Below are 16,408 nucleotides of genomic sequence, written 5' to 3'. Positions count from 1 at the left end.
ATATATTCAATTTGGGAAGACCTCTAATCTCTGGTTATACAGGACAGCTTTGTTAGATAAGATTAAAAATTTCATGAATGTCCCTTTTTATCCCTGGAGACTCCACCATTTATACCAGCTATTGTCAGCATCAAAAGAGCTTGATAACAGCTGGCTAGAGACGTGACCACACAACAACACAACAGCAAGGAAGGGGCAGCCGGGTTCATGAATCTTTAGAAAACCCGTTCCCCCAGCGCAGCCATGAATCTCTGCTATCATAGTCAAAGGGAGAACGCTTTGTCCTCCAGCCAGTCAAAACCCTGAACTTCAGCATTAGCAGGGGCTCTATTGAAAGTGTAGGGCACACAATGAGATGTTTTCCATTATCATCTTCGTTGCAGCCCTTATTATTGTGCACAGATACAGTTTAAAGGATCTTTGAGTTTCATCTTGTTGCTAGGAAGAGTTTTCCCAGAGATTGGGTAGCCCTTACCCTGGGCAGCATAATCCTGTTTGGTTTATTCATTGCATCAATAATAATGACACATGGGTCAGATGATGCCATTTTTGTGGACAGTAGACCAGTCTTGGTTATCTTCTATTACCTCTGTGCCCACTAAGATCATGGAGCAGATCCTCCTGGAGAAGAATAACAAAGAGGTGACTGGGTACAAGCAGCAAGGCTTCACCAAGGGCACGTCCTGCCTGATAAACCTGGTGGCCTTTTATGACAAGGTCACAACATTAATAGATGAAGGCTGAGCAACTGACATCATTTACCTGGACCTGAGCAAAGCATCTTGGCCAGGGTAATCCCAAGCACTGATATAGGCTGGGCAGCGACTGGCTTGAGAACAGCCCTGAAGAAAAGGACTGGGGGATGCTGGTGGATGAGAAGCTCAACATCAGCCAGCAGTGTGCACTTGCAGCCCAGAAAGCCAATCACATCCAGGGCTGCATCAAGAGAAGCGTAGTCAGCAGGTTGAGGGAGGTGATTCTCCCCCTCTACTCAGCTCTGGTGAGACCCCACTTGGAGTACTGCATCCAGTTCTGGAGGCCCTATTACAGGAAGGATCTAGAGGTGCTGGAGCGTGTCCAGAGAAGGGCCACGAGGATGATCAGAGGGCTGGAGCACCTCTCCTATGAGGACAGACTGAGGGAGTTGGGGCTATTCAGTCTGGAGAAGAGAAGGTTCTGAGGAGACCTTATTGTGGCCTTCCAGTTTCTGAATGGCACCTGCAAGAAAGCTGGTGAGGGACTTTTTAGAGTGTCAGGTAATGATAGGACTAGGGGGAATGGAACAAAACTAGAAATGGGTGGATTGAGATTAGATGTTAGGAAGAAGTTCTTCCCCATGAGGGTGGTTAGGCACTGGAACAGGTTGCACCAGGGAGGTGGTAGAAGCCCCACCCCTAGAGGTTTTTAAGGCCAGGCTGGATGGGGCTTTGGGCAACCTGATCTTGTGTAAGTGTCCCTGGCAATAGCAGGGAGGCTGGAACTAGATGGTCCTTGATATCCCTTCCAACCCTAACAATTCTATTCTAACTCAGTGGCAATGTTTTATCATCTTTAGGGAAAAGCAGATAGGTCCCTCAGGAATTTCATAATTCAGGCAAATAGTTGATGAAGTAACATCAGTTCATTTCAAGCAATGGAAGAAGAGCAAAACAGAAGTCTGCATGCGCTGTGCCTAACAAAGGACAAAAATAAGGCAGACCCTTTTAGTACTGTCACCTCTTATGGAGGTTTATATCTGAGCATCATGAAAGTAGCATTGTTTAGACAAGTGTAATTGTTACTTCAGAATGCACCAATTTAGTATTGCTCCAGTACAAGCTTTATTAGAGGGGACTAAATGTATTTTTGTGAGAGACGACAGGAAAAAGGTTTAATGCTTCTGACCTCCTTCCCCCCCCCACCAAGAAAAACACAGGTTTTGGTAGTGCTCATGTTGCAAAAGCTCTGATTCACAATACACATTCCTCATTAAAATATTGCTTATATTTATTTATTTTCTCTTTCTGGCAGCTCCATCCCCCATTGCTTTGATCCAGGCTAAGGAGATAACCAGGCACAGCGTTGCCTTGGCTTGGCTGGAACCTGACAGGCCAAACGGAGTCATCTTGGAGTATGAAGTCAAATACTATGAAAAGGTACCATTCAGAAATGGACAAGTCAGGAGTTTTACTTGGGCTTGGGAAGGGCTTTTTACTTTATTCCAGCACACTTTACTTCCAGATAGAATTCCATCATTTGAAAGCAAATAGATTCAGTTTCATAAAATCCAATTAAGGATTTCATGCACTTGAATGGTTCCTTGAAAGAATAAGATTCACAGGCTGTTCCAGCTGCATGGTATGAGTTTATTTTGTTATTTTTTTCCTGCCTAGGAACTCATCTTTTGTAGCAAGCAGATTAATAATGAGAATCAATAATGTTGGGCAGAAGTGAGACATTAGCTTTACTTCATAGACAGAAGTATAATAATGAAGTATCTAACACAGTAATAATAATTAGATATGTTTGCCGATAGCTTCTGCTCAGAGCAATAGTGTGGGCTGGATGGCTGCAAATAGAGAATGAGGAAAGAAAATTACATTCTTCATCTTTTCCAAGGTAGAGGGAGATGTTATTCCTACAAATGAGTTCTCAGGTATGGAACTATGAAAAGAGCTATTTTATTTGAAGGTTCTCTGCAGAAATGAACAATTACCTGGTCTTGCTTGTGTCCAGACTCTCTCACGTGTGCATGCATGCTGCTGAATTGTTTTGATAAAGATAATCCCTGTTTGCTTCCCTAACATCTGATTTGCAGGGAAGCTAGATTATTCCATTTTCTGCTGGGTTTTTGCATCCAAAAATAGAGCAATGTTTAAGACTGGACTTTCTGGAAGATATTTTATAGGCCTTGCATTTTGTTTTGTTTTGGTGTGGGCTGGTTTGGTTTGGTTTGGTTTTCTGAATAGCTTCTGCCTGGTAGGACGAAAAAGAAAGTGCCAGTATGTGTGAGTGAAATATTGCTTGTTCATCAAGAGGATTCTATTTGAAGGATTGGCTGTTTTCCAAAGGATTACATTACAGGATTTCTTAAATAATCAGTGATATATGAGCATCAGACCTACCTCCTCAACTCCTTTTTTGACCTGCTCAGAGCTCCCTGCAGCGGGCAGCTCAGGAGGTATTGAGCAAGGCCGACAGCAGGAGCCCTCAGGATGTATTTTGAGAATTCCAACCCTGTTACTCACCTTCTTTCATTATGACAGTTTTGGCAAGGAAGCAGGGTTCCATGGTTCACATGCAGTGAGCCATTTTCACTTGATCACCCTCCTGTTCTTTGTTGGTAGGACCAAAATGAGCGCAGCTATCGCATTGTGAAGACAGCCTCCAGGAACACGGACATCAAAGGCTTGAACCCCCTGACTTCATATGTATTTCATGTGCGGGCAAGGACAGCAGCAGGCTATGGAGACTTCAGTGGGCCATTTGAGTTCACAACTAACACAGGTAATGACATGCCCATTGATTTCTTTGTCTTTCCCTAAGTAAAGAGTGCAGATGTAACTGAGCTGTGTGTTGGGAGTTTACCAATGGTTTCTTGTACTATATGTTGGCGTGTACGTTCAAGGATGCTGTTCTTCCATGACTGCTGGTGATGCCATGAATCTGACCTGAGACCTCTTTTTGGATGTGCTACACTCTGGATTCTAGCAATGGAAATTCTTTATTGTGGCGTCAGGACATGCATCCTATAAACACCTGGAAGCCATTGATGCTTATATCTACTTTGCACATGTGTTTGGAATATCTCCATTGCAGGAGAGTAGAACCCTGATAGTCCTCTTTGCAAGAGCCTGTAATACATCAGTTAAGTGTCCTGCATCAGCTCACATATTTGCACTTTTCCTTAGTGAGTAGTATGAAGACAGAATGTTTGAAAGCAGTTGATGTGGCTCAGTTGGTAGTGCACAAGACCCTTAATGGGATGGTCATGAGTTCAAGCCTGAAGTGGGCAGTAGTGTCCTCCCTATTCTAGTCATGAGGTCTGTGGTAACAGGTTGGACTCGATGATCTTCGAGGTCTCTTCCAATCTCAGTGATACTGATAACAGCTAACCTGAAAACAATTATGTTGTCAGTAGAGCTTTTCACTTTGCTTGAGGAAACATGCGAATTTAGCCCACACAATGTTTGCTTTTCAGTGTCAGGAGGGCAATGTGACCAAGTCTGTTTTATTTTGGACATACAGGTCTGCTTATATGAATCTAAGGTCATGAAGAATAGTAGAGACATCCTTCAGATGAAGATAATTCAGCAGGAAGAGGGTGGATATTTAAAAATAATTTGTTCTCTTTGTGTCAGCTGGCAAGTGATCAGCTGGCCCCACAGAGAGAAAAAAGAGGAGGAAAGAAGAGTGGAAAGCCTTTAGAAAAGAGATAAAAAAACCAAAATAGCCACTATAGCCTCTTAATAACACTGAAGGGTAGCAAGCAGGGGATTGTTCACTTGTTCCCAGTGAACTGATGTTCACCAAATCATTATCAAACGCCATGTCTTCAGCAAATTAGGGCCCTTCTGGAAAAGTATGTTGAATAACTATATAATAAAGGCCTGAAAGTAGATTTTAATGCTACTCTAGACTGCCTTTGCAAGCCAGAAAACTTCCCTCAGTGCTACCTAGGTTGACACTAATGCTCCTTTTTCTGTTTCCAGTTCCTTCCCCCATCATTGGCGATGGTACCAATCCCACAGTGCTGCTTGTCTCAGTGGCTGGCAGTGTTGTTCTTGTGGTCATTCTCATTGCAGCCTTTGTCATCAGCAGGAGGTAAGAGCTTAAGCTTCTGTCTCCCCTTCTCTCTTTCATGAAGGAGTTTTTTGTCTTCTCCAAACAAAGCTAAATTCTTTGATTAGCATCATAAACAGTGAATTTGCATTACAAGCCTTCTCACATGTAGCTTTGATCTTCTCAACATTAGTACCAAGCAGCATGTGATGTAATGGCAATAGTTCCAGCTCTGTTTGCCCTTCAAATGCAAAACTGATTGCAATAACTGGGTATTGAGGAGCAAGCCAGCTAGAGATTTGTGGTTAGTGGAACTTGAAGTTAAGTTTAATGGGTACAGAAGATTTTCTTGGAGTGACTCCTCATAGGCAGGGAATAAACAGCTTCACTGTTACCAGCTAAGCCATCAGACTGCTTGTGATTTTTGTGTTAGTCTGTATGAATCTTTGTTAGTCTTTTGGGTTAGTCCTTCCAGAGTGAGTGGATATGACTGTAAAACAGAAGTCACAGTCACTCAGCATCACACACAGTGGCAAGCAGACTGGATCGATGGCTATTTCATCAGAATGGGACCATAATCTTCTCCAAAGTACTTGTTCCATCTCCTGCATTCAACCCAGGCATCAGAAACAGTCCTGTGACTTGCAGGAGAATGTAGCAGAAGCACAGCATGAGCCTTCTGTCTTCATCTTTGTGTTCAGACTCATTTTGAAAGGTCAGCACGATTTTGCTTCAGTGTAATTCTGAGATAAAAGTGGACACAGCATTGCTGCATCTGAAGCCTGGTGTCTGAGAGATGCATATTTTGTCAGGCTGTTGATGAGCTTAATGGCATCAGCCATAAACATGTAGAAATTCCTCTTGATTTGCTCTTGCTTTAAATCGTCTTAAAGAGAAGTTAAGTCACTGTGATTATAATATCTGGCAAGCAGACATGTATTGTTGCAGCTTTCTGTGGGTGTTCAGCTCTCAATGCTGACAGGAGGAAAGGAGAGCAGAACATATGAAAATGTGATGCAGAGAGACAGCTTTATTAAAAGTCATTGCAACAGCAAATAGCACCACTGAGCTTGATGACTTAATCTCCTCTCTGCTTTTATTGATCACTTTATTATTTAAGGCAGGATTGATAGCAGGATACATTGGCTTTCTAATTATGAGTCGCCACCTTGGAGAATTGAGCCTGTTGAGTTGCTTTGAGATGATTCCTTCTTCTCCTCCCCCTATAAAAACCCATCGTTTCCCAAGGCTGATAAACACTGCTTGGTGATTGGCCCTCAATGTATCACTCCTTAGAAAATGAAATGTCAACCCCTTGCCCTCATATTGATTCTCTTCAGTATCAGCCATAAAGCTGTCAGGGGAAAGGCTGCCTGGAGCCAGGTATCTGACAGACTCGCTGATGTGGGTCTGCACTCAGCCAGGTCTTCTCACCACCCAGGCTGTCTTCTCAGTTATGTGCCCACAAGTGTTCACCTTGGACAAAGACATGGCAAAGAGCATATGGGCACTTGGGACAAAAGCCTGGTCCAAGCACTGGTGGGAGTCAAGATGAAAATTTCTTGGTGGACATAGGTTCAGAGGTGTCATGCAGCTCTGCACTGGTAGGTCTCAGAGAAGCCGTGAATGGGGAAAGACTTAGTAATAAGAATGAAATACTAGGATAGTGAAACTGCTTTGTGCATACTAATGCATGGTGCTTTGCTAATTAGTATCCTTGCTCAATGCACAGCCCTCCAGTAGCTCTCAATAAACAGAATCTACTTTAATATTCACCATTTTAACCACTTTACTCATGTCATTTAGAGGTGTGGGCTTTGGGGATGCTTCATGATGTTCCTACACCAGCAGAAGTTAATAGCAAAATAATTATACTTTGTTCCAAAATTACTTCAGATGAGAAAAAGCTTTTTCTGTCCATGCAGTCCCCAGGAGGAGGTTTTGTAATCTAGCCATGACCTGAAAGTCATGTTTGTAGAATCAAAGTTGTGCTTTGGCCTGCAGACATGCCCTCTGTATCCCTGAGCCAAATGTAGAAGCTGGGGTGTATGCTCTAGGTGCCCACTTCTGAACCCTGGGTTGTTATTACTGATTTAACACTACACTTTTTCATTGCTCATATCTCCAGATTCATCTTTACAACAGAACTTGTTAAAGGACTTTGTCTTCAGGCAGCTCAAGCTGTTTGGTTCTGGCCTGTGACCACAGTGTTTGTGTTAACATAAGAACTGATCTGCCTAAAGCTCAGTTTAAGCTTACTGAGGTTAAGATTGTATCCATAGAGCAGAGTCCAGGAGATACCATGTGTTTTTCTAAACCATGCACTGCAGGAACACTGACTAAAACTAGTGTCTCAAGTAGAGTTGCAAAAGATTTGGCAAAGTCTAAACCAGAAAAGAGCAGCTTTCTAAGACAGCCTGGGTGGAGTAAGATGGTCCTACAGAATCCTCTGGTCATCAAAAAGTGTCTATCAAATTCTTCCAAGGGATAGATTGATTTGTCTTCTGCTCCTATCAGCAGCTGAATGCATCTCCCAGAATCACAGAATGCTGGTGTGGTGGGGGGTGGAAAGGACCTCTCGAGATTGTCTGGTCCAAGCCAAGTTAAAGCAGGGTCACACACAGCAGGTTGCCCAGGACTGAAATGTCCAGGCAGATTTGTTATCTCTACAGAGAAGGAAACTCCACAACCTCTCTGGGCAGCCTGGTCCAGGGCTCTGGCAACTTCACAAGAAGGAACATTTTCCTTATAGTTCAGATGGAACTTTCTGGGTTCTAGTTTGTGCTCATTACCTGTTTTTCTGCCACTGGCCTTATCCTCTTAATGCCCTACACTTCAGTTACTTATAAGTATTGAGAAGATTCCCTCTCAGTCATTCTCTTCTCCAGGCTAAACAGCCCCAAGGTCTCTCAGCCTTTCCTTGTCAGAGAGATGCCCCTGTCCCCTCATCATCTTTGTAGCCTCATCTGGACTCTCTACAGTAGTTCCCTTTCTCTCTTGAACTGGGGAGCTCAGAACTGGACAGAACGCTACAAATGTGGTCCACTTTTCTGCTTGTGGTGTCTGAGTACTCTGCCAGCCTGATGCCTGAGCCCTGCAGCATGCCCAGCCTCTCTTTTGCATGGAAAGTAGGTGGTGAGGTGGGAGCAGCAGCTACTCCACCTCACGCTGCATGCTCATACCCTCCTCTTTGTCACCAGTCCCCAGCTATAGATCTGCCTGTGCCCCTGACCCCTGCAGTTTCTGAAAGCCTCTGTGTTCTCCCAAATGCTGGCTATTTGATCACCACCACCATAATCCCTGTAATTACAGTGTTCAGATCTGTGACAAAGGCTCCTTCTGCCCCTCAGGTGAGCTGCCCCGGGAGGCAGCTCCCACCCCCTGTGCTCCATGGTGCGGGGCTTGGGGACAATAGGAGACAGGAGTGTCCGACCCCCAGCCAAGGAGAGAGGTCAACAGGTGACACAGGGAGAAGTGGAAGTAGGTAGTTAGTTGGGAAGGTATTATTTAAACTTAATAAGCTGCAATTATATTGCTTGAACAGTAATCCCCTTGTTTCCCTTTGCTTTTTGCATGTCTTTGGGTTTTAGTGGGGGTAGGTGAATTTTTTATCTGTTGTTAGGGTGCTTGTACTTTTAAGACAAAGAACATTTTCTCATACTTAAAGTGCTTTCATGCAAAGCCTGTTTGTGTTTCACATTTCCCATCTGTGGCCAGGCTTTAATAAAATCAATTTAAAGGTGTCCTGTTTAAAATGAAGAATCTTGGGTTTTTTCTCTTTCTTCTGAGAGAAGTATAACACCTGAAACCATCTCTGTATTCCTGTAGCTGACTTGATCCCATATGGTGCTGGGTGGGATTTGTGCTGCCTCTTCCTTCTCACCCAGAACATACTTCTTTTCATGGAATCTCATCATGGTAGGTGTTGGAAGGGACCTCTGTGGATTATCCATTCACACCCTGCTGCTGAAGCAGGGTCATCCACAGGTTGCCCAGGATCACAGTGTCCAGGTGGGTTTGGAATATCTCTAGAGAAGGAGACTCCAAAACCTCTCTGGGCAGCCCACTCCAGTGCTCCAGCACTCTCACAGGAAAGAAGTTTTTCTGCATGTTCAGATGGAACCTTCCGAGTTCCAGTCTGTGCCTGTTGCCCCTTGTCTTGTTGCTGGTCACCACTGAAAAAAGCCTGATCCCTATCCTCTTGCTTTCCTGTCCTTTAGCTATTGATATGCATTGAGAAGATTCCCTCTCAGAGCAGCTGAGGGAGCCGGGGTTGGTTGGTGTGGAGAGGGGGAGGCTGAGAGGAGACCTCATTGCTCTCTACAGCTCCCTGTAGAGGGCGAGGTTGGGGTGAGGTGAGGATTGGTCTCTTCTCCCTACTATCAAGTGATATAAGGAGAGGAAATGGCCTGGAATTGTGCCAGGGAAGGTTTTATTTGGAGATTGGGACAAATTTCTTTGCTGCAAGAGTGGTCAGGCACTGGAGCAGGCTGCCCAGGGAGTTGGTGCAGTCACCATCCCTGGAGGTCTTCAAGCAACGTGTGGACACACTGGGGCATACTTTAATGGCCATGGTGGTGGTGGGTTGATGGTTGGACTCAATGATCTTCTAGGTCTTTTCTAACCAAAACAGTTCTGTGATTCTCTTCTGTTCTGTGATTCTCAGTGTGCTCTTCTGCAGACTAAACAGTCTCAGATCTTGTGGCTTTTTCCTTGTCAGAGAGATGTTATTTAGCTGTATTATACCAGGGCTGTAAGGCCTCGGGCAAGCAAACATTTTAAATGGGTGTTTGGATCCAGTGTAGTTTTTAATAATGCTCTTCTTGTGATTTGGAGCCAGTTGTGTTTAATTGACTTTCATCAAGAGAAGAAGCTCCCAACCATTTATGGTTGGACGTATACCTGCTTTTTATGTCTAAATTCAAGTTCTGTTGGTGTTGTTGGTAGCTGTGGGGTTTGGTTCAAAGATCTGGTAGTCTTCACAGGTCAAACAAGATTTATTTTCCCCCTGTTTCATGGTTAATTTATAGTTTTTATTATTAGCCTAATACTTCTAACACCAGCACTAACAGACTGCAAAGACAGAGGCTGGGAAACAGCCATTGACATCAATGGGAAGCTGCCATTCCCCAGGCACAGAGTGGGAAGCTGGATGCTTTTTTGCTAAAGGGCAGAAGGGTTCTGCTGGAGGGAGGGGGATGGAGAGACTCAGGCAGATTTGCTGCAAGCAAGGCTCTCAGTCATAAGTTCTCTTCCTGTTGTCTGAGTTTTTGAGCCCTTTTAACTCACATTTCCCAGCAGGTCTTTCTCTCACCCACTCTTTTTCCTCCATTACCCATGCACCATTTTCTGAGTCTCAGCCCAGTGTCCCTGGCAGTGTGGGCATCTCCTGCCCCACTCCACATAGTGGTTTCATGCTACAGGCAATGCCAATCTTGAATTTTGTTCTCCACGATTGATATCTCCTTCTGCCTTCTCTCTTCTTCACTCCAACCCAGACTCCAGCCAGTTAGCTAATGTGGGTCTGACTCACTGGGAGACTTGGAATTCCATAGGAACAGGCAAACTGAGGAGCAAAGATCACCAAGCCCTTCTCTTCAGCAGCATCTGTTCTTGTGTATGGTTCTGAACTCTCAATGACTGATGGGTAAAAGCCCAAATCAAATCTGCATCTTCATACCATTAGATAATGGGGAACTTTGAATCCTACTGAACTAATTCAATACATAACTGGGTACAATATCACAGCATCATTGAATGAATTGGGTGGAAAGGAGCCTTTAAAGGTCATCTAGTTCGACCTCCTTGTAGTGAGCAGGGGCATATTCAACTAGACCGGATTGCTTAGAGCCCTGTCCCACCTGACCTGGAATGTTTCAGTGGATGGGACATCTACCTTCTCTCTTTTAGTTTAAAACCATCACACTGTATCCTGTTGCAACGAGCCCTGCTAAAAAGTCTGTCCACATCTTTCTGACTGATGCCTTTAAGTGCTGAAAGGCCACAGGAATGTCTTCCTGGAACCCTCTCTTCTCCAGGCTGAACAACCCCAATATTGTGTCTTCAGGTGTAGAAATAGTCATCTATAGAGTTAACATGCTATATAGTCTCTAGCTGAGAGGGTTAGTAGAAGAGCTCTGCTGTCAGGAGTTCTTCACTCCCTTCAATTGTACAATGATTAAATAAAATAAAATCATCTGGATCTGCATTTTTGAAGATCAAGGGTGTTTGGTTTGATTTGGTTTGGTTTGGTTTGGGTTTTTTTTGCTGCCATCCTGATTTCTGGATTAATAGACTTGCTTGCATTTTAAATTTACAGTTCCATAAGTGGGTTGGTGTTGGCATTTCCTAATTGTGTTTGAAAATCAATCTAGCAGCACACCTCTCTCATAGTATTTAATTCCATATATAAAATTGGGGTAAAAAATCAATCTGGCCCTCTTTTGCACAGGATTGCAAGTACTCATTTGAAGGCAAAGTAGCCAAAACACAAGCTGCCTTTCTTTAAATGCTGAGATGCAAATAGATTTGTGTTTTTCTCAGTGCTTTGTTGACGCCAGTAACACTTAAGAGTAGTCGAGGAGTCTCCTGCCCCACTGGTAGGTGTATGGTGTGTCACGGGCTGTTGGAGGGAAGCTGCGGAGCACAGGTCATGGCAGGTGCAAGCAGCTCAAGTCTGAGCAGGTCAAGAAGATTTAGCTTGTCTCAAAAGATACTTGTTCTGAACTGAAATGCTCTTTTTTGTTCTGACAGGCGCAGTAAGTACAGCAAGGCTAAGCAAGAGGCAGATGAAGAGAAACATTTGAACCAAGGTAAAAAAGACAGCAGTACTTGGATTCTTTGATTTGCTTCATAAAACATGTCCCATGTTGTGATGCTTGGGGAATCAGGGATGACATTCCTCTTGAGATGAATATATCTCTGGTTTTCTCTCTTGCAAACATCCTTCTTCAATACTATGTACTTTAGTAACTAGGAGAATAGAAGCATCTGGGTAAAAAGTTTCAAGGGGACAGGCAGGAGAAAGGTTCATCAGATTTTTTTACTGTTCCTTTCCACTGAAAGACATCTGTTGTTGGCTCATGATATCTCAGAATGATTTTTTCCCCACAATACCCTGATAAATCAGGTTTTGGATGGGCTGGAGTCAATCCTGAAGGAAAGGGGATGTGAACTTTACTGCCCTTTTCCTCAGATTGAATCCTACTGAGTCATCTAGGCACCAAACCTGGGGCCTGAGCTCAGAATTTCTTGGCTCTCCAAAGGAAAATGGGATGTGGTTTAGTCTCACAGGTCCATAAACAGGCTGTTGGCCTCTTAGTGATGGCAGTGATTTGTGAAGCTCATTTGTTGGCAAAAGCCTGGTTCCTTACATCACTATTGGGAAATATTAAACTTTTCCATTAAAAATACTGCATCAGAGGAGAAATACATCAAGTCCTTCCTTTCTTCATCAAGTCATTGCTGGCTTACAGTGCATCTTTATTGTACACTTTCTTTGCTGTTGTATATCATTAAGGCTTCAGTCTCATATGTTCTGTGTTCAGCAGCATGTAGATCAGCGACTTCAAATCAAACATTTCTGCCTTGCAGGTGTTAGAACATATGTAGATCCTTTTACATATGAGGATCCGAACCAAGCTGTGAGGGAATTTGCCAAAGAAATTGATGCTTCCTGCATAAAGATTGAAAAAGTTATTGGTGTGGGTAAGTGCCAGTACTTTTGCATTTTTGTTTCTAAGTATAGGTTTAAATTTGCTTCTAGAATACATGACGTCGGAGAATCATAGAATCACAGAATGGTTTGGGTTAAAAGGGACTCTAAAGATGTAGTTCCAACCCCATGTGATGGTCAGAGACACTTCCTACTAGACCAGGTTGGTCAAGGCCAGTCTTGGAGCCTCCACAACTTGTCTGGGCAACTTGTTCCCATGCCTCACCACCATCATAGGGAAAAAATTCTTCCTTCCTAATAGCCAATCTAAATCTGGCTTTTTCAGGTTTGAAGCCATTACCCCTCACCTTGTCACTATGTGCCCCTGTAACAAGTCCTGCTCCAGCTATCCTGCAGGCTCCCTTCAAACACCAGAAGGGAGCCTTCTTCAGGCTGAACAACGCTGACTCTCAGCCTGATCCTCTGAGCTTTGTATGACACAGATGAGCTTACATAACAGTTTGACAACATGAGTTTGTGTTTCATGTTTATGACCATGGATTCTTGTGCCTTTTACCTTAAGGAGAGTTTGGTGAAGTATGCAGTGGGCGACTCAAAGTACCAGGAAAAAGAGAGATCTGTGTTGCTATCAAGACTCTAAAAGCTGGATATACTGATAAACAAAGGAGAGACTTCCTGAGTGAGGCCAGCATCATGGGACAATTTGACCACCCCAATATCATCCACTTGGAAGGTGTAGTTACTAAATGTAAGTAGGATATTTTCATGACAAGGCCAATTTAGAAGTCACTGAAAAATTAAGGCTCTGCTGGTGTGTGCTGAGGTTTTTTTCTTTTTACCCTCTCTCCTGTGAAATGACAGATGGAACAGATCCACTGATAGCTAATAGGAGGAAATCAGTGCAGGACAAGTCATTAATCTTGCTGTCAGCTATAAGTGGGTTTATGGTTTCAACTGATACTCTATCTGTAGGCAGCTTGTACAAGATTTTGTAGGGGGAATTAATACTGCGAGGGTTAGCTTCCCTTCCCCCATCCCCATGCTTCTTGCTGTGCCAAGCAGCATCTTTCACATCTATGTTAGACTGAGATGATTGTTATAGGATAGGCCAAAGCAGATGGTGAGCAAAGAATTTCAAATGGTTGGGGGGAAAAAAATACCAAAACAAAACTAGAGAGTCGTGTGTTTAAGGTACAAAGCACAGATGTTAGGAGCAAGCCTTTGAAATGAAATGGACTATTACAGTGTGAAACTTGGTTATTTGTTTTCTCTGACTTACAGGTGTGATAACTTCACTCTGCTGAATGTACCTGGCTGATCTTTGTTTGTTTGGTTTTGGGTTTTGTGTTAATTCTGTTTGTGCTCACTGTGCCATGAACCCCACCTTAGAAAGAGAATAACAGTGCTTGCTGCCTGCTGTTTGTAGGGCTGGAACTCAAAATACACCTGCAAGACAGACATGCTTGGGTCTGACTTGTTAGGGGACCACCATGATGGTGTGGATGTTGTCCCAGCTCTGTCTGCCCTAGGTAGGATGTTGGCAAAGCCGGCTCCCAAAAGCCCCTTTAGACACAGGGGCTCATGCTCAGGGTAGCAAAGAAAGCAGACAGTGATCTTGTAAGCTGCTGTTACAGGGAAGAATTTGCAGAGATGACCTTCTGCAGCTGATGATGTGCAAGATAAACATGAATGCAGGGTATTAATCAAGTAAGGAATTAAAATTAGGTATGGATGAAAAGGTAAAAAAAGAAAATATTGCTAGAACAAAATATATCCTGCAGAGGGTTGTCAAAGCCACCAGTACCACTACAAAACCTAGCCCCCCTCGCCCCGACTGGGCTTGGTGGGAACTGGATGCTTCCTCTGGCACTTGTGTTTCTGGAAATCTTACCTATGCTCATTTGTGTTCCCCTCTCCTAGTCTGTGCTTTCTACCACAGTCACTGAAAATGGCTCATAGAGTCTGTTGATGTTTGATTGAAAGACAAATTCCACTAGAGAAAACAAAGATTTGGAGTAATTTTGCCTACCATCTACTGAGGACCTGCCTCAAAACTTAAATTAAGAGGTGTTTCGTAGGTCTAATTCTCTCTTTTTATTATTGTTACAAAGAGAGAGGGGGAAGCTATGGTCAGGAATCTTTGTGTTGAAATCCCACTGAAGCTGGATCCCCTCTTGCCAGCTCGAGCAGTTACAAATGACTGTCTGCATTTGCATAATGCAGTTGTCACTAAATGAGAATGTTTGGAAATGTTCACCGAGGGGGTGGTAGCCTGACCCAAGAGCGTTTCATTGCCGGGCTCACAGTCGGTGACGCTTCCACAGCAAGCTGGCTGCATTACCTCTGAGCTGGTGTGTTTGGTAAACAGGGCTACTTAAGAAGGCATTTATCTTAATTTCTCCATAGGTTTTCTGAGTGCTGTGATAAATGAATGCATTTAATAAACTGAAAATTAAAACGTGAGATAAATAGTGGTGGAGATGGGGGTTGAGAGAGGCAGCAAAAAGCCATGAATAGATTATTGGCTGCTAGTCAAGTACTTTAATAATTGACTCACTGATGGTAACTTCTCTCTCTATCTCCCTCCCCTGCTAAAGAAGTGCCTGAGTAATGAAATTACATGTTAATGCACTGAAAGAGTCTCCCTTCCCTCCTTTCTACGTTGACATAGTATCTTTTGATTGAGGAAGGTTAATTAAAACTCATTTAGCTGTATTTGTTCAGTGGAAAGGTTCCAGTCATGGCTGCAAAGGATAAATGAAACAGTGACATGCAGATTTGGTTGGAGTTTTTCCTCTTCCTACCGAAGAATGCTTGCAAAGGTGAATTAGAGGGAGAATGATGTTTTATCACATCCCTTTCCTTAAGGGTGCATATACTCAGCCAAGGTCATTCAGTCCTTCATCCAGAGCGGTTTGCTTTGTGTAATACCATCACATGCAGATCAGCAAGGGCCCACATGCCAGACAGGCATTTCATGTGTATGTCAGTTTGCATGGGACCAAAATGGGAAGATGGTTTTTTTTATCAGTTGGGAAGAGGGGGAGAAGCAGGAATAGTAAAGGGCCTGCAAGGGGTAGGTTGGGTGAAACAAGTAATGAGTGATGTATCACACATGGGTGTTGGCCTAAGTGAAATGATATAAATTTTTTAGTACAGTCAGTCCTCACAGAATGTTGTTTTCTAATAAAAAGGTTGCTTCAAAACCAGAAATCCCTGCCAAAGGAAGAGAAAAGCATCTTGGTCAAAAAACATTGAGGTAGAAATGACTCGGGGAACTCCCAGTGCTGCAGCATGGTAGGGTAATTTTGATAGCTGATTGTTCTGGAGCAGACTGGTAACAGAAACAAAGTTGAGTAACTCTGATGCCAAAACAGAACTGAACTATCTACAGTCTATATGACATGTCCACTGAACCCTTCTTCCCCTGTAACATTCCCTTATTCAGAGCTCCTCCAGGAAGCACAAAAGCAGAGTTTCTCTGGCACCCTGCCATTAATTTAGGAAGAAGCTTTATAGCTCCTGTAGCTGAAGCAGAACTGGGAGGAAGGGTTACTATGCCAGCCTGGTGCTGATCATCAGGGGCTCCCTTGCTTTCAGGTGGTCTTAACAGTATTCATCTTGGGATTGGGCTTTTGCCATTTGACCTTTGATAAGTCACTTCTCTGCATCTTTTGTTGTTAATTTGTAGAATGGTGATGATATTGTGGAATTGAGGTGATATTGTAGAATGGAGATGATATTGGACCTGTTTCTGAAAATATCTAGATGCTGAATATCCAACATGATTTAACCTCATGAAACAAAGGATTTTATTTGTATATACCTAAATGTTTTCAGTTTCAGTGTCATATTACTTTGTAAAGCTCTTAAAGACAGCATTAACCATTATTTATGTATTTGCTCTTGTTTAGGCATAAGAGTGCCTAGAAAGCATCCCCATGTTGATACCATCACATTTCTCTTCAGAAT

At 43.3% G+C, this 16,408-nt stretch overlaps 1 protein-coding gene across 1 annotated transcript in view; it reads left to right on the top strand.

Annotated features, from left to right (window-relative positions):
• The window catches only part of EPHA4 (EPH receptor A4), a 119,299-nt gene that overhangs the window by 84,906 nt on the left and 17,985 nt on the right, over positions 1–16,408 (top strand). Inside the window, exons 6-11 of the mRNA XM_068145474.1 lie at positions 2,011–2,135; positions 3,327–3,486; positions 4,692–4,803; positions 11,515–11,573; positions 12,355–12,468; positions 12,999–13,184. Of these exons, the coding sequence (XP_068001575.1) occupies positions 2,011–2,135; positions 3,327–3,486; positions 4,692–4,803; positions 11,515–11,573; positions 12,355–12,468; positions 12,999–13,184 (756 nt within the window). The remainder of the gene's footprint in view (positions 1–2,010; positions 2,136–3,326; positions 3,487–4,691; positions 4,804–11,514; positions 11,574–12,354; positions 12,469–12,998; positions 13,185–16,408) is intronic.

The sequence above is a fragment of the Melanerpes formicivorus genome, unplaced genomic scaffold (assembly GCF_026170545.1).
Source record: "Melanerpes formicivorus ecotype bairdi unplaced genomic scaffold, bMelFor1.0.p_v2 SCAF_12, whole genome shotgun sequence".
Taxonomy (NCBI): Eukaryota; Metazoa; Chordata; class Aves; order Piciformes; family Picidae; genus Melanerpes; species Melanerpes formicivorus.
This window is presented reverse-complemented; position numbering and strand designations above follow the sequence as displayed.